Source organism: Caloenas nicobarica, chromosome 29, assembly GCF_036013445.1.
Source record: "Caloenas nicobarica isolate bCalNic1 chromosome 29, bCalNic1.hap1, whole genome shotgun sequence".
Lineage (NCBI taxonomy): Eukaryota > Metazoa > Chordata > Aves > Columbiformes > Columbidae > Caloenas > Caloenas nicobarica.
The window spans coordinates 3,220,819-3,243,993 of NC_088273.1; the positions used below are offsets into that span (position 1 = coordinate 3,220,819).

Below are 23,175 nucleotides of genomic sequence, written 5' to 3' on the forward strand. Positions count from 1 at the left end.
CGAAAGCCTGGAGCAGCAGTGGGGCAGAGCTGGGATCTATGGGGCAAAGGGGCATTCCAGGCAGCAGAGGGGTGATCTGTGGGACAGAGGGGGATCTGTGGGGCACTATGGGGCTCCATGGGGATATATGGGGCTGAGGACAGAATCTGTCAGGCAGAGATCAGATCTATGGGGCAGATATGGGATCAGCGGGGCAGATGGGGGTTCCTTGGAGCAGAGGAGTGGATCTGTGGGGCAGAGATGGGATCTATGGGGCAGATGTGGGTTCTATGGGGCAGAGATGGGATCTATGGGGCAGATGGGGGCTTTATGGGGGAGAGGAGGGAATTTGTGGGGCAGACATGATGGGGCAGATGGGGGATTTATGGGGGAGAGGAGGGAATTTGTGGGGCAGACATGGGATCTATGGGGCAGATGGGGGTTTTATGGGGGAGAGGAGGGAATTCGTGGGGCAGACACGGGATCTATGGGGCAGACATGGGATCTGTGGGGCAGATATGGGCTCTTCGGGGCAGACATGGGCTCTGCGGGGCAGATGGGGGTTTCATGGGGGAGAGGAGGGAATTTGTGGGGCAGACATGGGCTCTATGGGGCAGATGGGGTTCTTATGGGGCAGACGGGATCTACGGGGCAGATGGAGGTTTTATTGGGGAGAGGAGGGAATTTGTGGGGCAGACATGGGATCTATGGAGCGGACATGGGATCTGTGGGGCAGACGGGGGTTTTATGGGGGAGAGGAGGGAATTTGTGGGGCAGACATGGGATCTATGGGGCAGACATGGGATCTGTGGGGCAGACATGGGCTCTGCGGGGCAGATGGGGGTTTCATGGGGGAGAGGAGGGAATTTCTGGGGCAGACATGGGATCTACGGGGCAGATGGGGGTTTTATTGGGGAGAGGAGGGAATTTGTGGGGCAGACATGGGCTCTATGGGGCAGATGGGGTTCTTATCGGGGAGAGGAGGGAATTAGTGCGGGAGAGGAGGGAATTTGTGGGGCAGACATGGGCTCTATGGGGCGGAGGAGGGGATCGATGTGGCACAATGCGGGGGGGGGGGGCCAACTGGCCTCCCCCCCCCGCAGGAATGTGTCACCTCGCGGGGACACTTGTCACCTCCCGGATGACAAAGTGGACACCATGTCCTGGGGCGGCTGCCAGACCCCCCTCCCCCGCCCCCCAACCAGCCCCACGGCGCCGCGCTGGGGGGACATGAGAACAATCCCCCGCCCCCCATGTCCCGATATAGACCTGGCAGCCACCAGCTGTCACCACCCCACAAGTGACAGGACATTGGCCAGGGACTCAGGCGTCCGGGCCCCATAGACACCCCCCCCCTTCCCCACAGGGGACCCAGGCGTCCGGGACCCATAGACACCCCCCAAATCTCACCCCTAAAGGGGTCCGATAAGCTCTTGCTTTGCCCCATAGTGCTGCCCCATAGATGACGCTGTGGGGTGGGTATTGTGGGGCCTGGATCCCCGCTGTGGGGCTCGGGAAGGGGCGGGGGGGGGGCGCCTGCCCATCTCCCCCTCCCTTATCAGCCCCTCCCCCCCCAGGAATGTCCCTCGCCCCCTCCCTGCCCCACAGCGCCCTATAAATGCCGTGGGTCTGCGGGGCCGGCACAGGTGCTGCTGTGGGGCAGAGAGAGAGGGTGGGGAGCATGAGGGAGGGGGGATGTGTGGGGCGGGTGGAGGATATGGGGGGCACGGGGAGGACAGAGGGGGGCTGTGGTGCACAGGGGATCTATGGGGGGCACAGGGGAGCTATGGGGAGTGCGGGGGGATAGGGGGTGCACAGAGGGGATGTGGGGCATGGGGGAATGTGGGAGGCATGGGGGGGGGCTATGGGGCATGGGGGATCTATGGGGTGCACAGGGAGGCTACAGGGCACAGGGGGGTTCTGGGGCAGAGATGGGATCTATGGGGCAGATGGGGTGTTATGGGGCACACAGGGGATCTGTGGGGCATACAGGGGCTCTGTGGGGCACAGGGATCTATGGGGCACCCAGGGGGTCTGTGGGGCACAGGGATCTATGGGGCACAGGGGGTCTGTGGGGCACAGGGAGCTATGGCACACACAGGGGATCTATGGGGCACAGGGATCTGTGGGGCAGAGCCCCTCACCCGTCTGCCCCCCCTCCCCAGCTCCCTCCATCTTCTCTCCAGACCCAGAGACTCCAGGTGAGGGCAGCGCCTTGGGGCAGCTGTGAGGCCGGGGCGGGGGGGTGCTATAGGGTGCGCACCTCACTATAGGGTCCCTGTGTTGCTGTGGGGTCCAGGCTGCGCTATAGGGGTCTGCACACGGCTATAGGGCACCCTGCATGGCTATAGGGCTCTGTGCACAGCTATAGGGTCTCTGAGGGGGGGTGGCGCGTGGCTATGGGGGGGGTCTACACATCACTGTAGGGCTCTGTGCACAGCTATAGGGCACCCTGCATGGCGATAGGGGTCCCTGCTGGGGGTTGTGTGTGGCTATAGGGGGATCTATGCATTGCTATAGGGGCCCATGGGTCTGGGGCTCTGCTCTAGGGCCCCCCAGGGCTATAGGTCCCATTGTAGAGGCTGTATGTCCTGGCACAGGGGCTATAGGGCCCCCTGGGGCTACACATCCTGGCACAGGGGCTATAGAGCCCCCCAGGGCTGTATGTCCTGGCACAGGAGCTATAGGGCCCCCCCGGGGCTATATGTCCTGGCACAGGGGCTATAGGGTCCCCCGGGGCTATACATCCTGGCACAGGGGCTATAGAGCCCCCTGGGGCTATACGTCCTGGCACAGGGGCTATAGAGCCCCCCGGTGCTATAGGTCCTGGTGCAGGGGCTGTAGCGCCCCCCCTGAGACCATAGTGCAGATGTCAGAGGTGGTGCTGGGCTATAGGTCCCGGTGCTGGGCTATAGGTCCTGGTGCAGGATCTATAGGTCTACAGGTCCCGGTGCAAGGTCTTTAGGTCCCAGTGCACGGCTATAGGCTACAGGTCCCGGTGCAGGGCTATAGGTCTATAGGTCCTCGTGCAGGGTATATAGGTCGTGGCGCAGGATCTCTAGGCTATAGGTCCCAGTGCAGGGTCTATAGGTCTGTAGGTCCCTGTGCAGAGTCTGTAGGTCCCGGCGCTGGGCTATAGGTCCTGGTGCAGGGTCTATAAGTCTATAGGTCCTGGCGCTGGACTATAGGTCCCAGTGCAGGGTCTCTACGTCTATAGGTCCCAGTGCAGGGCTATAGGTCCCGGTGAAGTTTCTATAGGTCTATAGGTCCTGGTGCAGGGTCTATAGGATATAGGTCCCGGTGCAGGGTCTATATGTCTGTGTCTCAGGTCTGTGCCCAGCTGGCAGAGGCAGTGCTGGGCTAAAGGTCCATAGGTCCCAGCACAGGTCTCTATGTCTGTGTGTCCAGGCCCATGGCAGAAGCGGCGCTGGGGGCGGCCGCCCCGTTCCTGCGCCCCGGGGAGCGCGAGCGCCTGGCAGCCCAGACTCGGCCCTTCGACCCCCGCACCCAGTGCTTCGTGCCCCACCCCCGCATGGAGTTCGTGCGCGGGACGGTCCGGGGCCGGGACGGCGGTGACGTCACCGTGGAGACCGAGCTGGGGGAGGTGGGGGAGGGGTCGATGGGGGAGGGGTCAATGGAGGTGGGGTCAATGGGGGAGGAGCTAATGAGGAGGGGGGAGGGGATAATGGGGAGGGGGGTGGAGTTATATAGGGAGGGGTTAATGTGGGGGGGTAATGGGGAGGGGGAGGGGTTAATGATGGGGTGGGGTGGGAGGCGGTAATGGGGGAGGGGTTAGTGGGGTAGGGAGGTGGAGTTAATAGAGGAGGGGCTAATGGGGAGGGGTGAACAGGAAGGGGGGGTCAGTAAGGGAGTTAAGGGGGGAGGGGTTAAGGGGGGAGGGGGAGGATGAAGGTTTGGGGGTGGAAGGGGGTGATGGGGGAATCATCAGGTGCACCCCAAAACCCATGGCGGGACCCCCCAACCCAGCAGGGGTGCACTCAGACCCATAGAGGACCCCCGTAACCAATCAGGACACCCTCCCAAACCCATTGGAGATCCCCCAGCCCATCGGAGAACCCTCAGCCCATGAAGGACCCCACAACCCAACCATGGGAGATCCCTCACCTCTAGAGGAAGCCCCACACCCAGCCCACCCCCCACCACCCATGGGACATCCCCCAGCCCTGGGGCACCCCCAACAGTCCCCTCATGTCCCTCCCCAGACGGTGACGGTGAAGGAGGCCGACATCCACCAGCAGAACCCGCCCAAGTTCGACAAGATTGAGGACATGGCCATGCTGACCTTCCTGCATGAGCCTGCTGTCCTCTACAACCTCAAGGAGCGCTACGCCTCCTGGATGATCTACGTGAGCCTTCCCACCAGCCCCTGGGGTGGCCGGGAGGTGGGCGGGGTCTGCCCCACAGCCTGTGGGGTGGCTGGAAGCTGATGGTGCTGCCCTAAAGCTCTTGAGGTTCACTAGAAGTGGATGGACCTCCAGAAGGGTCTGTGGGACACCTAGAACCTGGGTGGATTCTCCATGGATTTTGGGGCACCTAGAACCTAGTGGTCCTTCCCCATAACCCTTGGGCCACCCAGACCCAAGATGTCCCATCCCTGGACCCTGTGAGGCCACCAAGGCCCAACATGTCCCATCCCTGGACCCCTTGGGCTACCCAGACCCAACATGTCCCCTCCTGGTGAGGTAGGACCTCCTGGTTCTGACCCACCTGCCCCTTGTCCAGACCTACTCAGGGCTCTTTTGTGTGACCGTCAACCCCTACAAGTGGCTGCCCGTCTACAATGCTGAGGTGGTGGCCGCCTACCGGGGCAAGAAGCGGAGCGAAGCTCCACCCCACATCTTCTCTGTCTCGGACAACGCTTACCAGAACATGCTGACGGGTAGGGACCTCCTGCTGGGACCCCAAACTAGAAGATCCCACCCCAAAAATGGGTTCTGACCTAGAGCTGGTCCTCACCTGGAGGACGGAGAATGCCATCCAAATTCCCAAACTCTCCTCCAACTTCATCCCTCCTCACCTGGAGGATGGTGAGCTCCAAGATCCCAAACATCTCCCCCAATGTCATCCCACCTCTCTTCTCCTGGCAGACCGCGAGAACCAGTCCATCCTCATCACGTAAGTCCCTGCCCACCAGGGCCCTGCCCCACGCCAGTGAGGTGGGATGGAGAAGCCACCATGATGTTCTCCAACATCTCCCGGTTGTCCCCAGCGGAGAATCCGGGGCGGGGAAGACGGTCAACACCAAGAGGGTCATCCAGTACTTTGCCAGCATCGCTGCCATTGGTGACCGCAAGAAGGAGGTGGCCAATAGCAGCAAGGTGAGGCCTCAAGCCACACCCCCTCAGTGGTGACCTTCCTCCAATGGTGGCCACAGCCATTGTCCCACCCTCTCAGGGTACCCTGGAGGACCAGATCATCCAGGCCAACCCCGCCTTGGAGGCCTTTGGCAACGCCAAGACCGTCCGCAATGACAACTCCTCCCGATTCGTGAGTGGAAGGGGTGGGGCCTATGGGGCCAGGTCTGTGGGGCGGGGCCTGCTGGGACAGGTGACCACCTCCACCTCTGGCTGCTGCTCTCCCAGGGGAAATTCATCCGGATCCATTTTGGGGCCACTGGGAAGTTGGCGTCGGCCGACATCGAGACCTGTGAGTGGACTGAGGGTCCATCAGATGACATCTGGTTGTCCATCATCCACCCACCCACCTGTCTGTCCATCCGTCCATCTGTCTGTCTGTCCTTCCTCATGTCCGTCCCTCCATCTCCTCATCCCACCATCCATTCAACCCCCCTTCTCCATCTCTTGGTGTCTCCATCTCCTCATCCATCTGTCTCTCTCTTCATCTGTCTATGTCTCCCCCCATCTCCTCACCCCACCCTCGACCCACCTTGTCTCCATCCCCACCCCCAGACCTCTTGGAGAAGTCACGTGTCATCTTCCAGCTCAAGGCTGAGAGGAACTACCACATCTTCTACCAGATCCTCTCCAACAAGAAGCCGGAGCTGCTGGGTGAGTTGGGAAGAGTTAACCCCATGGTTGCTGTTGTGTCTTCTCCTTCCTCCCCTTCTCTGCTTGTCCCCTAGTTCTTGGGGTGATTTGGGGACAATTTGGGGCTGTTTGGCTGCTGGAAATGGTCAGTTTTTGTCTCTATCCTTGGCCACCATGGTCCAGAGATGCTTCTCATCACCAACAACCCCTACGACTACAGCTACGTCTCCCAAGGAGAGGTGACTGTGGCCTCCATCGACGACTCAGAAGAGCTGTTGGCAACCGATGTGAGTGGTGGGGCAGGCAGGGGAACATCCCATGGCCGAGGAGAAGGAGGAGCCATGGGTGGAAAAGGGGGATGATAGAAGATAGATGGGTGGATGAGTCCATGGGTGGATGAGTCCTCAGAAGGATGAATGGATCCATGGATGCATGGGCTCATGGATGGATGCATGAGCTCATGGATGGGTGGATGGATAAGTCCATGGGTGGATGAGAGTCCTCAGATGGACAGATGGACAGTGCTCTGATGGATGGATGAATCCATGAACAGACGAGACCATGGATGGAGGAATACATGGGTAGATGAGTCCATGGATGGACGAGTCCATGGATGGATGGACGGCCTGGGCAGGGGGACACACATGGTTACTAGCAGCTGGCTGTGCCCTCAGCTCGGCGGTCGGGGTGGCTAGGTCCTCTCTAACCATCCCCCATCCCCCTGGCCCCCAGAGCGCTTTCGATGTCCTGGGCTTCACTGCCGAGGAGAAGACCGGTGTCTACAAGCTGACAGGTGCCATCATGCATTTTGGCAACATGAAGTTCAAGCAGAAGCAACGGGAGGAGCAGGCAGAGCCTGACGGCACCGAAGGTGGGTGCAGAGATGGAGGGGACACAGGTTTGGGGGGTCACTGATCTCCCTCCAAGCAGGTGGTGAAGTGGGACCTGACCACATGCCTTTCTCTCCATGCTCTGCAGATGCCGACAAGTCAGCCTACTTGATGGGACTGAACTCAGCCGATCTCCTCAAGGGGCTGTGCCACCCTCGTGTGAAGGTGGGCAATGAGTACGTCACCAAGGGGCAGAATGTCCAGCAGGTCTACTACTCCATCGGGGCCTTGGCCAAGGCTGTCTACGAGAAGATGTTCAATTGGATGGTGGTGAGGATCAACAACTCGCTGGACACCAAGCAGCCACGTCAGTACTTCATCGGTGTCTTGGACATTGCTGGATTTGAGATCTTTGATGTAAGGCCTGTGGGGGCCACTGGGTGGTTGCATTGGTCCTCTTGGGGGTTGGGTTGAGCCAGCTGGGCATTGAGTGAACCTCCTTAAGCTTGGATGGAAAGTTGGGTGGAAAGTTGGCCTCTTTGGGCATCGTGTTGACCCTGTTGATCCCATTGGGCATTATGTTGACCCCATTGGGAGTTGACTTGACCCCATTGATCCCATTGGGCTTAACGCTGACCTTATTGGATGTTCGGTTGACCCCACCGGGTGCTGAGTTGACCCCATTGGGCATTGCTTTGACCCCACTGTCCATCCTCTCCCTCCCCAGTTCAACAGTTTCGAGCAGCTCTGCATCAACTTCACCAATGAGAAGCTGCAGCAGTTCTTCAACCACCACATGTTCGTGCTGGAGCAGGAGGAGTACAAGAAGGAGGGGATCGAGTGGGAGTTCATTGACTTTGGCATGGACCTCCAGGCCTGCATTGACCTCATCGAGAAGGTACCACCTCCTGCCAGGTCTCCTGGGGTCTGCAGGGGCTCCTGGAGGAGGATCCTCGCAGTTGGTCCTTCCCAGGGACCTTGAAGGTGGCCAGTTGGGTTGTACTTGGTGTCCTCCATGGCCAACAAGGTCTTCTCCTCCCCAGCCCATGGGGATCATGTCCATCCTGGAAGAGGAGTGCATGTTCCCCAAGGCCTCAGACATGACCTTCAAGGCCAAGCTCTACGACAACCACCTGGGCAAGTCAGCCAACTTTGGGAAGCCACGCAACATCAAGGGGAAGACGGAGGCCCACTTCTCCCTCACCCACTATGCTGGCACGGTGGACTACAACATCATTGGGTGGCTGGAGAAGAACAAGGACCCCCTCAATGAGACGGTGGTGGGGCTCTACCAGAAGTCAGCCCTCAAGCTGTTGGCCAACCTCTTCTCCAACTATGCCGGGGCAGATGCTGGTGGGTGGATGGATGGACAAAGACATTTTTCCACAAGAGTCTTGTCTCCTGCCTCACCCCACCCCTCTTGTCCCCAGGCGGTGATGGAGGAAAGGGGAAAGGAGCCAAGAAGAAAGGTTCCTCCTTCCAGACTGTCTCTGCCCTGCACCGGGTGAGGGACCTACCCAGCAGACCTGCCGTGGGGCAAAGGGAGGACAACGTCCCACGTGGAGGTTTGACCACCCAGCCCCATCCCTGCCATCCTATTGGTCAGCCTCTCCTCTCTCCTCCCCAGGAGAACCTTAACAAGCTGATGGCCAACCTCAAGACCACCCACCCTCACTTCGTCCGTTGCCTCGTTCCTAACGAGCGGAAGGAGCCGGGTGAGAAGAGCCAGGGGGACAGAGCAGTGGGTTCTGGGTGTGGCTTGGGGCTGACCCCATCCCTTTAACTCACCCCCCAGGTGTGATGGACAACCCCTTGGTGATGCACCAGCTCCGCTGCAACGGGGTGCTGGAGGGGATCCGCATCTGCCGCAAGGGCTTCCCCAACCGCATCCTCTACGGGGACTTTCGCCAGCGGTAGTGATGGAGGAGAAGACGTGGGGAGGGGGTGAATAATCCCACCAGGGCTGACTTTGGGGTGTCCTGTCCTCTCCAATCGCCAGGTATCGCATCCTGAACCCCACGGCCATCCCTGAGGGACAGTTCATTGACAGCCGCAAAGGTGCCGAGAAGCTCCTGGGGTCCCTTGACATCGACCACAACCAGTACAAGTTCGGGCACACCAAGGTGAGGTCTCTGTTCCTTGTGGGCCCACCATGCACAGACTCCATGGTCCCACCATCCAGGAGGTCTTGTTGACCCTACGGTCCTACCATCCAAGAGGTCTTGTGGACCTCATGGTCCCACCATACACCTGTCTGCCTGCCCGTCCACTGCCCCATCCATCCTTCCATCCACCTGCCAACCCATCAGTCCACCCATCTGTCCACTGATCCTTCCACCCAACCCTTCCCCAGCCAACCCATCTTCTTGCTCATCTCCTCCTCACCCACCCTCTTCCTCCGTCAGGTCTTCTTCAAGGCTGGGCTGCTGGGGCTGCTGGAGGAGATGCGGGATGAGCGTCTCTCCCGCATCATCACCCGCATCCAGGCTCAGGCCCGAGGGCAGCTCATGCGCATCGAGTTCAAGAAGATCCTGGAGCGTCGGTGAGAGGAGGGGTGTCCCCTCAGGAGTGGAACCTCCAGTGGGCCACCAGATCCATGGGGTGGCAACATCTGTGTCCCCATCACAGGGACGCACTCCTGGTGATCCAGTGGAACATCAGAGCCTTCATGGGGGTGAAGAACTGGCCTTGGATGAAGCTCTACTTCAAGATCAAGCCCTTGTTGAAGAGTGCTGAGACAGAGAAGGAGATGCAGGTAATGAAGAGGACAGGATGAGGGGCGGATGGGTTGGGACAACCAATGACACACGTTAGGTGGGGTTGATGGATGGGGGGATTGGACATTGTTATTGGCCTCCTTGGACACTGGTGCAGACCATGAAGGAGGAGTTTGGGCGGCTGAAGGAGGCCCTGGAGAAGTCAGAGTCCCGACGGAAGGAGCTGGAGGAGAAGATGGTCTCCATGCTGCAGGAGAAGAATGACCTTCAGCTCCAAGTGCAGGCCGTGAGTGAGATCTCCTCCAAAACCATGTAAAGGAGGTGACAACCACCCTCCCCGGGGGGACCCTACTTCACCCACCATCCTGACACAGGAGCAGGACAACCTCAACGATGCTGAGGAGCGCTGCGACCAGCTGATCAAAAACAAGATCCAGCTGGAGGCCAAGGTGAAGGAGCTGACAGAGCGGCTGGAGGATGAGGAGGAGATGAACGCTGAGCTGACAGCCAAGAAGAGGAAGCTGGAGGATGAGTGCTCAGAGCTCAAGAAGGACATTGATGACTTGGAGCTCACTCTGGCCAAGGTGGAGAAGGAAAAGCACGCCACTGAGAACAAGGTGAGGGTGGGGAGAGGCCTCCTACTCAAGCTGAGGAGACCAAAGGCTGGTTGAGCCCAAGCCAGTTGGTTTGGGCTACATCAAGAAGACCCAAGGCCTTTTGAGTTCTGCATTGAAGTGCCCTCACTGGCCATGGCCAACAAGAATCTCCTCCAGCTCTGCTCTACCTCTGGAACTGAGCTGGAGGCCTGATGTTTCTCGTCCTGCAGGTCAAGAACCTCACAGAGGAGATGGCTGGGCTGGACGAGACCATCGCCAAGCTGACGAAGGAGAAGAAGGCCCTGCAAGAAGCTCATCAGCAAGCACTGGATGACCTGCAGGCAGAGGAAGACAAGGTTAACACCTTGACGAAAGCCAAAGTCAAACTGGAACAGCAAGTGGATGATGTGAGTGTGAGACAGTCCCAATACTGAGGAACTTCATGGGGCAGAGATGATGAAAACCTGAGGTTTCTCCTCATTTCTGTGTTTCCACACAGCTCGAAGGCTCCCTAGAACAGGAGAAGAAGATCCGGATGGACCTGGAACGGGCCAAGAGGAAACTGGAAGGTGACTTGAAGCTGACCCAGGAGAACATCATGGATTTGGAGAATGACAAGCAGCAGCTGGAGGAGAAGCTCAAGAAGTGAGGCTGGGCCTCCTGCCCCATTCCAAGCCAGTCAAGGAGTGCAGGCAGGGACCTCAGTGCTCTCCACCTTCCTCTGTAGGAAAGACTTCGAGATCCACCTGCAGAACAGCAAGATCGAGGATGAGCAGGCACTGGCCCTGCAGCTCCAGAAGAAGCTGAAAGAGCTTCAGGTGAGGGATCGGGTCTGCACCTGGTTGGGCTGGGCTGGAGAGTCTCCAGCTGGTTGGGTTAAGCTGAACAGGTGAGCTGGGCGGAGCCAAGCCCGGATGATGACATCCCTGTCCCTGGCCCGCAGGCGCGGATTGAGGAGCTGGAGGAGGAGCTGGAGGCGGAGCGGACGGGCAGGGCCAAGGTGGAGAAGCTGCGCTCGGAGCTGTCGCGGGAGCTGGAGGAGATCAGTGAGCGGCTGGAGGAGGCGGGCGGAGCCACCTCGGTGCAGATCGAGCTCAACAAGAAGCGAGAGGCAGAGTTCCAGAAGATGCGGCGGGACCTGGAGGAGGCCACGCTGCAGCATGAGGCCACGGCTGCTGCGCTGCGCAAGAAACACGCGGACAGCGTAGCCGAGCTCAGTGAGCAGCTCGACAACCTGCAGCGCGTCAAGCAGAAGCTGGAGAAGGAGAAGAGCGAGCTCAAGCTGGAGCTGGATGACCTAAGCTCCAACATGGAGCAGTTGATCAAGGCCAAGGTAGGGAGAGGCCAAGGTAGACATCTCATCTCCACCGTGGCAACCAGCCTCTTGTGTCATCCCTCCCCTCCATCCTTTGTGGCTCCAAGGTGGGCATGGAGAAGGTCTCCCGCACCATGGAGGACCAGATGGCCGAGCATCGGGCTAAGCTGGAAGAGACCCAACGAGTCCTCAATGACACCAGCACCCAACGGGCCAAACTCCAGACTGAGAACGGTGGGAGCCCTCACCCAAAGCACTCCTTACCCCCCCATCTTCACCCCCACCCCACACCTCCAGCCCCCACCCCACCTCTCCGCCACCTGTCCCACCCCTCAAGACCTTCCCTACCTCTGCAGGAGAGCTGTCTCGTCAGCTGGAGGAGAAGGAGGCCCTCATCTCCCAGCTCACCAGGGGCAAGCAGTCGTACACCCAGCAGATGGAGGACCTGAAAAGGCAGCTGGAGGAGGAGATGAAGGTGAGGTTCATGGGGTAGCTAAGAAGACCACTGTGGCCTGGGGTTCTCCAGGAGGGCCACAATACAAGGTCTCCTTCGCCCTTATGTTGGTAGCACCAAAAAGGTGTCAATTTCAGACTGGTTAGATTGGGTGGTTCCATCTAAACGTGGTTCCACGTAAGGGTGGTTCCATCTAAAGGTGCTTGAGTTGGGCTGTGTTGGTCTGACAATGGATGGATTGGGCTGAGCAGGTTGATAGGGAAGTGGTTGGGCTGGTCTATAGGTGGCTGAGTGGGGCTGGACCAGATGAAGTCAGACTGGGTCAGCCTAAAGATGGTTGGATGGGTCTAGAGGTGTTGAGGTTGGGTTGGGATGGTCTAGAGAAAATTGGGCTGAGAAACGTCACCACATACTGAGTTGGAAGACCTCAAGATAGCTCAAGGTGATATGGACCAAATGGTCCCACCTTTTCCTTGCCCCTTCCAGGCCAAGAATGCACTGGCCCATGCCCTCCAGTCGGCCCGGCATGACTGCGACCTGCTGCGGGAGCAGTATGAGGAGGAGACAGAGGCCAAGGCTGAGCTCCAGCGGTCACTTTCCAAGGCCAACTCTGAGGTGGCGCAGTGGAGGACCAAGTACGAGACAGACGCCATCCAGCGCACCGAGGAGCTGGAGGAGGCCAAGTGAGTCATCTCCTCATGGATGCTGAGGTTCTCCCATGGGTGGTGGAACCTGCTCGGTCTTGCCAGTCTCTACCTCCCCTCTTCCCTCAAGCAACCACCACCCAGAATGGTGGGTTTCTTCATGCTTGGTAGATCTAGAGCCCAACCTGGGGACCTAGAACCTGTGTTGAGTAACCTAGACCATCCATGACCCTCATAAGTCATGGCGGGAATGGACAAACATGTCCCTAAGGTGGGAACACCATGAGATCATCCAAGTGTTCAGGCCATCCTGGAGGGCACTTGCAGGAGAAGGTCCATGTCCTGCCCAAGGGCAACGTCGATGGGGTTTGGGATTGGAGAACCCCTTGAACCATTAAGTGTGGACCTATGAGGAGACCCCTCCACCCCGTGGGCAATCCCATGTGCTGGGGCAGCTGCTTTGGGGAAGGGGATAGTGGAGATGCCTCAGCTGTAGAAGGATCTGGAGAAGGCTGAGGGACATGGAGATGGTAGAGGAGAAACAGAGCAGAGTCTTGACCCACCTCAGGGTGGAAGAAGGTCTGGTTGGCCCACTTGGTCCATGGGTCACCACAACCAGGTGTCTTGGTTGTCCCCTGGGGCAGGAAGAAGCTGGCCCAGCGGCTGCAGGAGGCAGAGGAGGTGGTGGAGGCTGTCAATGCCAAGTGCTCCTCCATGGAGAAGACCAAGCACCGACTGCAGAACGAGATTGAGGACCTGATGGCAGATGTGGAGCGATCGAATGCAGCTGCTGCTGCCTTGGACAAGAAACAGAGGAACTTTGACAAGGTGAGAGCACACAGTGGTGGGATGGGCAGGAGATGTGGATGCATGATAACAGGGTGACCACTTGCTTGGCCCCAGATTGTGGCGGAGTGGAAGCAGAAGTTCGAGGAGTCACAGACGGAGCTGGAGGCGTCGCAGAAGGAGGCCAGGTCCCTCAGCACCGAACTCTTCAAGCTGAAGAACGCCTATGAGGAGTCGCTTGAGCACCTGGAGACCTTTAAGAGGGAGAACAAGAACCTCCAAGGTGAGACCATGGGCTTCCCCTCTGCCCACTTCCTTGTTCTCCACCACCTTCCACATGGTCTGATGGGATCTCACCTGGGCAGAGGAGATTTCGGACCTCACAGAGCAGCTGGGTGCCAGCCACAAGACCATCCATGAGCTGGAGAAGGTCCGGAAGCAGCTGGATGCTGAGAAGCTGGAGCTCCAAGCTGCTCTGGAGGAGGCTGAGGTGAGCCAAGCCACGTCCCCATGCACCCCCACATTCTCCTGGTCTCTGCAGTCCTCAGTGTCCCCTCTGTCCCCATCCCAGGCCTCTCTGGAGCACGAGGAGGGGAAGATCTTGAGGGCCCAGCTGGAGTTCAACCAGGTCAAGGCAGACTATGAGCGCAAGCTGGCTGAGAAGGATGAGGAGATGGAGCAGGCCAAGCGCAACCACCTGCGGGTGGTGGACTCGCTGCAGACCTCGCTGGACGCCGAGACCCGGAGCCGTAACGAGGCCCTGAGGCTGAAGAAGAAGATGGAGGGTGACCTCAATGAGATGGAGATCCAGCTTGGCCATGCCAACCGCATGGCGGCTGAGGCCCAGTCCCACCTGAAGGGAGCCCAGACTCACCTCAAGGTGAGACGGACTCACCTCTATGAGGTCCTCCCAGCCCCATGGACCTGCTGGCTGAGGTCCATCCTGGTTGTCCCACCAGGACACCCAACTGCAGCTGGATGACGTGGTACGGGCCAATGAGGACCTGAAAGAGAACATCGCCATTGTGGAGAGGAGGAACAACCTCCTACAGTCGGAGCTGGAGGAGCTGCGGGCAGTGGTCGAACAGACCGAGAGGGCCCGCAAGTTGGCTGAGCAGGAGCTGATTGAGGCCAGTGAGAGGGTCCAGCTTCTTCACTCCCAGGTGAGGATGCCCCGGTGAAGAATTCTCCCTTGTATTACCTAGAATGACCCGCTGGAGAATGGCATGACCACGAGCGTCCTTCAGAAACCCCATGTCCCAGTCCCATCTCTGCTCTGCCAAGCCCCTGAGATACCTCCTGGCCCAAATCCCCCTCCAAGAGCTGCCACCACCCAGTGACAACTCAGCCACTGAGTCCCCCCACAACGCAGCTCCTGTCTCCAGATGGACCCCTGTGATATATGTGGTCTTCTCTTCCAGAACACCAGTCTCATCAACCAAAAGAAGAAGATGGAGTCGGACATCTCCCAGTTGCAGACAGAGGTGGAAGAGGCCATCCAGGAGTGCAGGAACGCTGAGGAGAAGGCCAAGAAAGCCATCACTGATGTGAGTGCTGTGGTGGAACCAACATGTAGGACACCTCCCACCATAGTGCGATGGAGAACATACCTTGGACCTTCTTCTCTGGTTGCTTCTCCCCTGGGGCAGGCAGCCATGATGGCAGAGGAGCTGAAGAAGGAACAGGACACCAGCGCCCACCTGGAGCGGATGAAGAAGAACATGGAGCAGACCATCAAAGACCTGCAGCTCCGGCTTGATGAGGCTGAGCAGTTGGCCCTCAAGGGAGGCAAGAAGCAGCTGCAGAAGCTGGAGACCCGCGTGAGGGAGCTGGAGAACGAACTGGAGGCTGAGCAGAAGCGCAACGCTGAGAGTGTCAAGGGCCTCCGCAAGTCTGAGCGGCGTGTCAAGGAGCTCAGCTACCAGGTGGAGCCACTGCAGCCCACCCCTCCTTCATCCAGGCCCATTGCGTGACCTAAAACACAGCAGAGCTGGTAGCCAGGGGGACAGGGACAACCTAGAATGTCACCCACTGCCCTGTATCCATGTAGTTAGGATATGGTTGACCTGGTGACTGTAGGGACATAGGTGACCCAGAAGGTTGACCTGGTGGCCACAGAGGCAAGCATGACCTAGAACATCACCTGCTTCCCCTGTGTCCATGTAGATAGAACATGGTTGACCTGGCGGCCACAGGGACATGGTTGACCTGGAGTATCGACCTGTGGTTGGAGGGACACAGGGGACCCAGATGTTTGATCTGGTGGCCAAAGGGACATGGTTGACTCAGAACATTGACCTGGTGGCTGTAAGGATGTGGGTGACCCAGAAGGTTGACCTGGTGGCCGTAGGGACATGGGTGACCCAAAACATTGACCTGGGGGCCATAGGAACATGGGTGACCCAGAATGTTGGCCATGTGGCCATAGGGACTGTTGCCCCCAGAAAGGTTGACCTCACGGCCAAGGAGACATGGGTGACCCAGAAAGTTGACCTGGGGGCCACAGGAACATGGCTGACCCAGAACACTGACCTAAACATCCCCTGGCACATCTTCCTGCTATATGTTGCCTCCATACCCGTACAGGAACAGGACACAAGAAACATAGACCTCACCCATTGCTGTAGGGTGACCTAAAACACGATTGATCCAGTGGCCACAGAGTCATGGAGAAGCTAGACCACAGCTCAGCCTCTGCCCAGGAGGTGTCCAGGCAGGGAAACTGAGGCATGACGAGTGCATCAAGCCTGGGAGAGGTGGTGCTTTGTGGTCAATCTTCAGCCCTGTCTCTCCTGCCCACAGACGGAGGAGGACAAGAAGAACCTGCTGCGGCTGCAGGACCTGGTGGACAAGCTGCAGATGAAAGTCAAGGCCTACAAGCGTCAGGCAGAGGAGGCGGTGGGTGCCCAGAGCTGGGGGGTTGGAGGAAGGAAAAGGACATACACATGGATGATGGGACAGAAGGACGGGAGGTTGGTTAGATGGACCAATAAGAAGGACAGATGGATAGTTGTTTGAGTAGATGGTTGGATGAATGGAAGGTGGGATGGATGGTTGAGTAGGTGGTTGAATGGATGAATGTTGGCTGGCTGGCTGAGTAGATAGAAGGTTGGTTGGAGGGTTGAGTAGATGGTTGGATGGATGGAAGGTGGGAGGATGGTGGGACAGCTGGATGGGTGGCAGCTCCACTGACACCCATCAAACCCCAACCCCAGGAGGAACAGGCCAACACCAACCTGGCCAAGTTCCGCAAAGCTCAGCATGAGCTGGACGAGGCGGAGGAACGTGCTGACATGGCTGAGTCCCAGGTCAACAAGCTGCGGGCCAAGAGCCGCGACATCGGGGCCAAGGTGGGACCTTCCCCCAACCCATGGCTGCCCCATAGCTGCCCCACAATGACCCCCTCACCTTCCTTCTCTTTTCTCCCACTCCAGAAGCTTCATGATGAGGAATGACCCCACCACCATGAGTGACCCCACCACCACCCTCCCTCATCCAAGATGGGGGCTTAGCAATGTAGGAGTAGTTAATTGTGTAATTAATGAGGACCGGAGGGACCCAGGCATTTGGGAGTGGTGGAGGGACACAATGTCTTCTCACCCACTCCCCAAAAAACCCCATGACCACAGAGAAGCACCAGTGGATGGACAGTCAGTGACAGTCATGGCCATCATGACCAGGAGATAGTGGAGTCCCAGGTGCCAAAGGGCAGTGAGTGAGGCAGCAGAGCCCAGACCTGGGATTCCTGAGGAGACGACTTTCTCCTCATTTCTTTATTGAGTTTATCTAAAATGGGAGCCTGGATCCACATGAGATCGTTGGGAGAAGAAAAACCAGGTAGGACCCAAAGAATTCTAATATCACAGATATAAACCAACCAAACAAAAAGGCACTAAGGAAAAATAAAGACATATATGAATAAAAGTTAGTCCTGGCTTTTTCTCAGTTACAGTGGGAGCCCTAGTGGGATAATAGGCACCTTTTAAATCTGAAAAAGCACCTATTCAAACAGTTTACACAAGGAATCCTTAATTTCCTGGTTCCTCATGCTGTGGATGAGGGGGTTCCGTGCTGGAGACAACACTGGGTACAGAACAGACACCACCGGACCAAGGGGAAGGGATGAGATGGAGGGGGCTTCAGGCAGGAACAAAAAGAGATGAACAGGGAGGCCACAGCCAGGTGAGGGAGACACGTGGAAAAGGCTTTGTGCTGTCCCTGCTCAGAGGGGATCCTCAGCACAGCCCTGAAGATCTGCACATAGGACAGCACAATGAACACAAAACACATAAAAGTTAAATAGACACTAACTACAAGAAGCCAAATTTCCCTGAAGCGGGTGTCTGAGCAGGAAAGCTTGAGGACCTGGGGGATTTCACAGAAGAACTGACCCACAGCATTGCCCTTGCACAGTGGCAGTGAAAATGTATTGGCCGTGTGCAGCAGAAAATTGAGAAACCCAGTGGCCCAGGCAGCTGCTGCCATGTGGACACAAGCTCTGCTGCCCAGGAAGGTCCCATAGTGCAGGGGTTTGCAGGTGGCAACATAGTGGTCATCAGTCAGGAAGATCAAATTTTGCTGTAACAAAAATGGCAAACATAAAGACTTGTGCAGCACATCCCAAAAAGGAGATGGCCCTGGTATTCCAGAGGGAATTGGCCATGGATTTGGGGACAGTGATGGAGATGGAGCCCAAGTTGAGAAGGGAGAGGTTGAGGAGGAAGAAGTACATGAGGGTGTGGAGGTGCTGGTCACAGGCTATGGTGGTGATGATGAGGCCGTTGCCCAGGAGGGCAGCCAGGTAGATGCCCAGGAAGAGCCAGAAGTGCAAGAGCTGCAGCTCCCGTGTGTCTGTGAATGCCAGGAGGAGGAACTGGCATGGTTTTAAGGATTCACTAAAGCCATCAAACACCCCTTTGCTTTTCACTGACATCCCACGATCCTCTCCCCCAGACCTACACACAGCCAGTTACTGCTGCTCAGGGCAACTCACTCTTCAGAAGAGACCTTGAGGGTTTTGCATATTCCAGGTGCTTTTGTAATCTACCTTGCTGTCTGCAGTGCTGATGGTGAGTTTTCTTGGCCAGAACACAGCCTTTTTGACCATCTGTTATGAAGTGGTGATCTTTTTATGATCTTCTGTGTGGAAGAAGTAGTCACAGAAATGCACCAAATATGTTTAGATGGATGCTGAATGAAGTGCCAGCAGGAACCAGGTCAGCTTCCATCCTGTCTGTGGCTTCCTTGGAAGGAGTCTGTCCTGAGAAGGACATTCAGCCTCTGCCAGTCTCTAGAGAGGCACATGAACCGTGTCCATGCCACCTGAGGACACAAAGGGTGTCTTTTGGAAGACCAACCTTCATGTGAACCCCTTTGGATGTGTACTCCAGGATGAGATATCACGCCTCATAGGCATTGCCCAGAGTTTCTACATTGTGGCTGTCACCTGTGACCGGTCCCTGGGCCAATGCAGCCCCACTGCCCAACACGAGCCCCACGCTCCCCCTCATCAGACACTGCACAAAATGGTGTTTTGGGGGCAGGGAAACGTCCCCCAGCACAAGGCCCATGGCCACACTCAGTGTCCATTCCCACCAGGCCTCCTTCTTTTGCTGCCCCAGCGCCCAGCCCCAGCCCAGCCCCAGCCGTGTCCCTCTCAGGAGCCCACAGACACCCCAGCTCTGGGCTCTGCCAAGCTCTGGGCAGTTCAGGAGGCCGAGGCCCTTCTCCTCAGGGTCACTCCCCAGCATGTCAGGTCCTGGCCTGTCCTGATGGATGGGGTTATTCTCCTGCCTCGGTACAGAACTGGCCACTTCTCCTTGTAAAACTTTCTGATGGGTGAATCCCAAAGTTTCTCAAGGTCTGGACTCTCCCTGGACTGAAGCTCCGTTTGTTCAGCTGTCAATGTTTTTATGCAGATGGTTCATCCTGATGAGAGTGTCTCTCCCAAGGTAATAGCATGAGGAGTATCAAGGCACTACAAATACTCCCTCCTGGACAAACTGTGGGGTCTGGAGGGTCTGGTACTCATAATGCCAGAGGTCTGGACTCAGAGGGGAAGTTTCCCTTCATGTGAGTGTGGCGGATGCACTCGAACCCTCCCCAGCTAGACTAGAGCAGTTTGGTCCAGGCTCCAGAGAAGAGAAGCGCCTGAGCCGCAGTCAGGCCAAGAACTCCTTCCAGGGGATCCACAGGGAAGCAGAACAGTAACTGAATGCCGGTGGCTTGTGGGCACAGGGAGTCTTGTGCAGACTTTTCCTACTGTATGCAATTTGACTATGAATCAACTACTTCATTCTATAAATATGACAGCCTGGATGAGTCCACTTTGAGCTCTTCCTGCTAAATAAATGGGCTATATGGCAATGGTTTTACTACTCACAGGTCAGTGGATGAACCCAGTTTAAGTTTCCTGTCAATCATTCAGCTGAAGTAAATGAATCATCTAGATGCATAAGGTCGTATGATTTTTAATATACTCTCTGCTTCATGTTACTTGGTAAGCTGGATTTGCTGAAATCTTAAGCTGTGAAGGTCTGCTCATATTTACCAAAAGCAACTGCAAACTACACCAAACACTTGCAAGATAAAGCCTGTTTTGCACTTTGTTGAGAAGAAAAGGATTTATTCAGACAAAAGACCACCTGCAAGACTATGGACCACAAACAATGTCTACAACTGAACAAAACAAAGGCACATATGAAATCAGTGAAAAGGGTCTAAGGAGAAGCAAGAAGACCCCAAAGTGAAATGTTGCTATTGGACCGAATCATGGTACGAATGGTCTGTAGAGATATAAAAGTCTCTGGTTTTCTATGGTCAGGTTGGACCTCTGCACAGGTACCCAGCTTGAGCCAGCCCTCCTGCTATTCTACTCCATTAATTTTTTTTTCATTTTCTGAGAATTTTGTTTCCTGAAAGTCTCTTCTGCATACGGTTATCAGGCCTTGCCTGAAAGTTTTCCTTCGGAGCTCTAAAATATAGATTCCAGAGGAAATGGTTATCAGGGAGAGGAGGATCCTGAAAGCTTGCACCGCAACGGATACAGGCACCTTGAGAGACGGGAAGCAGCATTCAGCTTGGCGTGTCTCCCCCATGCAGTAAATAATAGAGTGAACCCGCCACCGAACTCTTTTAAGTCGCACTTCTCCTTGAGAAATCTAAACACTGTTCTGCAGCAAGCAGAACCCTAAATTACCCTCTTGTGACAGTGAGAGAGCAGCAGGAATGCATGGAGCTCTACCTGGGGACAGACGATGAGTCCGCACAAGAGGGCAGAACAACATGGGCAGTGCTGTGGTGGGTGGATGTCTGCTATGGACCCACTGATCAGGACGAGGACGAAGATAAGGCCTTCTTCAGACAAATGAAAGAAGCCTCATGTTTGCAGGCCCTTGTCTTCATGGCAGATGTAAACAATCCCAATATTTGGTGACGGAACACTGGAACAGGCTGCCCGGGGGGGTTGTGGAGTCTCCTTCTCTGGAGACATTCCAACCCACCTGGACACATTCCTGTGTAACCTCATCTGGGTGTTCCTGCTCCAGCAGGGGGATCGGACTGGATGATCTTTCGAGGTCCCTTCCAATCCCTGACCTTCTGTGATTCTGTGATTTACTGAAGGGGCAACAAATCAACGTGCAAGCCAGCCAGGAGGTTTTTGGAACTCGCTGATGATGTTTTCCTGACACAAGTCACTGAGGAGTCAGTGGGTTGAGGTGCCCTGTGAGACTTCACATGTACAAACATGGAAGAGCTGGTCGGGGATGTAAGAGTCAGGGATGAGAAAAGTAGAGTTGAGGCTCCTGGAAGAAGGGAACAAGGCAAAGAACAGGATTTCACTAGGGCAGGCTTTGATCTACGTGTAGGAATCCTATGGGGTATGATCCTTCAGAGAGGAAGGGTGAAGAGAACAGTTTGATGGTCAAAGATCTCCTCTTCAAGCTCCAAAATGGCCCTTGTTGACCTGCAGGAAGTAAAGCAAAGCTGGCAGGAGGCTTGCATGGATGGGAAAGGAGCTCCTGACTAAAATTAAGCATGAAGAGGAAGCACAGAGAAGGTGCATTTGGGAACTGGGGGATGAGGGGATCCTGGGGCCAGCTCCTGGGTAGACAGAGGGCCTAAGACCAGCTCCTGGAGGGAACCATGCTGTGTATGTGTCTATACAGTGTTACGACAGTTTCCCTTCCTTACTATTATGCCAGTCAGTCTTTACAGTATGAAATTGTATTAACTTTCTTATATATATGTCACATTGTACACTGGTAAGTCATGTTAGAGCAGGCAAACAAAAGGACACCACATCATCTCAAGGCCTAGAAGGACAGTCCAGCCCTGGAAATAAAGGCTTTACTTCTAAATATCTTAGATTTGTCCACAAATATAGAAGATACCCCTGGACAACCAAGATACTGCCAGCATCCCAGCCCCTCTTTGAAATCCTCCATTGAAAATCCTCCAACCCAACATTGTTGTGATAAATAAGTAACATGGCAAGACTGACTCCAGGGAGATCAGGATCAATAAACAAGCAGCAAGATGCCTCATGGATGAAGATGCTGCGGAAATAAAGTTGCTTTGCAAAAATTTGCTATGGTTAGTAATTGGTAGCATGATTAGCTGAATAGTACTGTGCCTAAATGTTTGAAGAGTAGAAAAACACCATGTAAAACCACATCTGGGATGCCCCAGTTTAACTGGGACACCTCATGTGCATGACTAAATATTTACCGTTGTAATTCTGTACTTTGCACCCCAGCTTCAGTCCTCGGTCAGCACAGGCCAGTTGTGAACTTTTGTAACAGTTTGGTGACAAAGATAGGACACAGTCAACTCACCTGATCCAACATCTCACCATCACCTGGACCCCAATGATCTGCACTCCCAGCTTCTGGTTGAGCTGGGAATACTCACGCATGGCAGTAATGAACTGTGGATCTTGTTTGGTGCTACAGAGGTGACTTTTGTAATAATGGGAGGCAAAGTGTAGTGAAGAAGTCACCAGTAGGTGAATTGCTGCAACAGTAAAATTTTTTTTATAAGATGGCTGGGTCATCAAAAGCCTGAGCCCTGTGCCAAGAAATTTGGTGAGAATTGGCTGCCTTTGGTGATGTGCATCAACTGTTACCACAGTCTGGTTCTTTAATGATATTAAGCTGAGCTATATATGACAGCAACTGGAAGATCAGTTCCCATCATAAAAAGAAGGACTATTGGTATATCTGGGATAATTACACATCTGTTGGAAAATTCTCCCTCCTGAGCATAGAATAAGTAAATATCTGTGAATGAATAGGAAAAATAAGAGCTCTTTATATTCCAGAATTTATAAATGTCAGAGAGAATTTTCCCCTTTGGGTTGGAAACAGAGGAAAAATCTCACAGGATACAGGTGAGCTCCAGCAGAGGAAAGGAGGTAGGTCATGGGATGCCCAAAAGGACAAACTGAACAGTTGATAAATCCTTAGGATTCCTTCCTTGGGAAGAAGTGCAAGGGGCTGTGAAGGCTTGAGTCCTCCACTGTGCTGAGCACAGCCAGGCTGTTTCCTGTGAGGACCTTGAAGTGGATGATCAGGAAGACTGTGAAGTGCAAGCCCTGCAGGTTGGTGTAGTCAGAAAATGCCAGAAAAATAAATCCAAGCCCAGTGCTGTGATTTTCCGTGCAACTTTTGGGGATTATTTTCTCCACATAAATTAATCCAAACAACAGGCTGTCGGAGGATGGTGATGGCTCATCCACCTTCACATACACCTCAAGCATAGAAACATAGAATCACAAAATGGTTTGTGTTGAAGGGACCTTTAAAGATCATCTAGTCCAACCGCCCTGGCAAGGCAAGGAAAATC

General features: G+C 55.7%; 1 protein-coding gene across 1 annotated transcript; it reads left to right on the top strand.

The window, feature by feature from the left end:
• Nucleotides 1-1,630: 1,630 nt before the first annotated feature.
• On the top strand, nt 1,631-17,240 carry LOC135999560 (myosin-6). Its single transcript, XM_065653127.1, has 40 exons — nt 1,631-1,651; nt 2,145-2,180; nt 3,388-3,583; nt 4,203-4,346; nt 4,723-4,879; nt 5,088-5,115; nt 5,210-5,318; nt 5,395-5,487; nt 5,583-5,646; nt 5,910-6,008; nt 6,171-6,274; nt 6,720-6,858; nt 6,966-7,234; nt 7,545-7,715; nt 7,861-8,170; nt 8,248-8,321; nt 8,445-8,532; nt 8,613-8,730; nt 8,817-8,940; nt 9,223-9,359; nt 9,446-9,572; nt 9,692-9,820; nt 9,909-10,151; nt 10,361-10,537; nt 10,630-10,775; nt 10,858-10,948; nt 11,074-11,463; nt 11,553-11,679; nt 11,802-11,920; nt 12,386-12,582; nt 13,188-13,371; nt 13,447-13,612; nt 13,695-13,819; nt 13,901-14,209; nt 14,289-14,492; nt 14,751-14,876; nt 14,979-15,254; nt 16,132-16,227; nt 16,545-16,679; nt 16,764-17,240. The coding sequence occupies exons 3-40, from the start codon at nt 3,392-3,394 to the stop codon at nt 16,782-16,784; spliced, it is 5,808 nt and encodes a 1,935-aa protein (XP_065509199.1). The 5' UTR covers nt 1,631-1,651; nt 2,145-2,180; nt 3,388-3,391; the 3' UTR covers nt 16,785-17,240.
• The last annotated feature ends 5,935 nt before the right edge of the window (nt 17,241-23,175 follow it).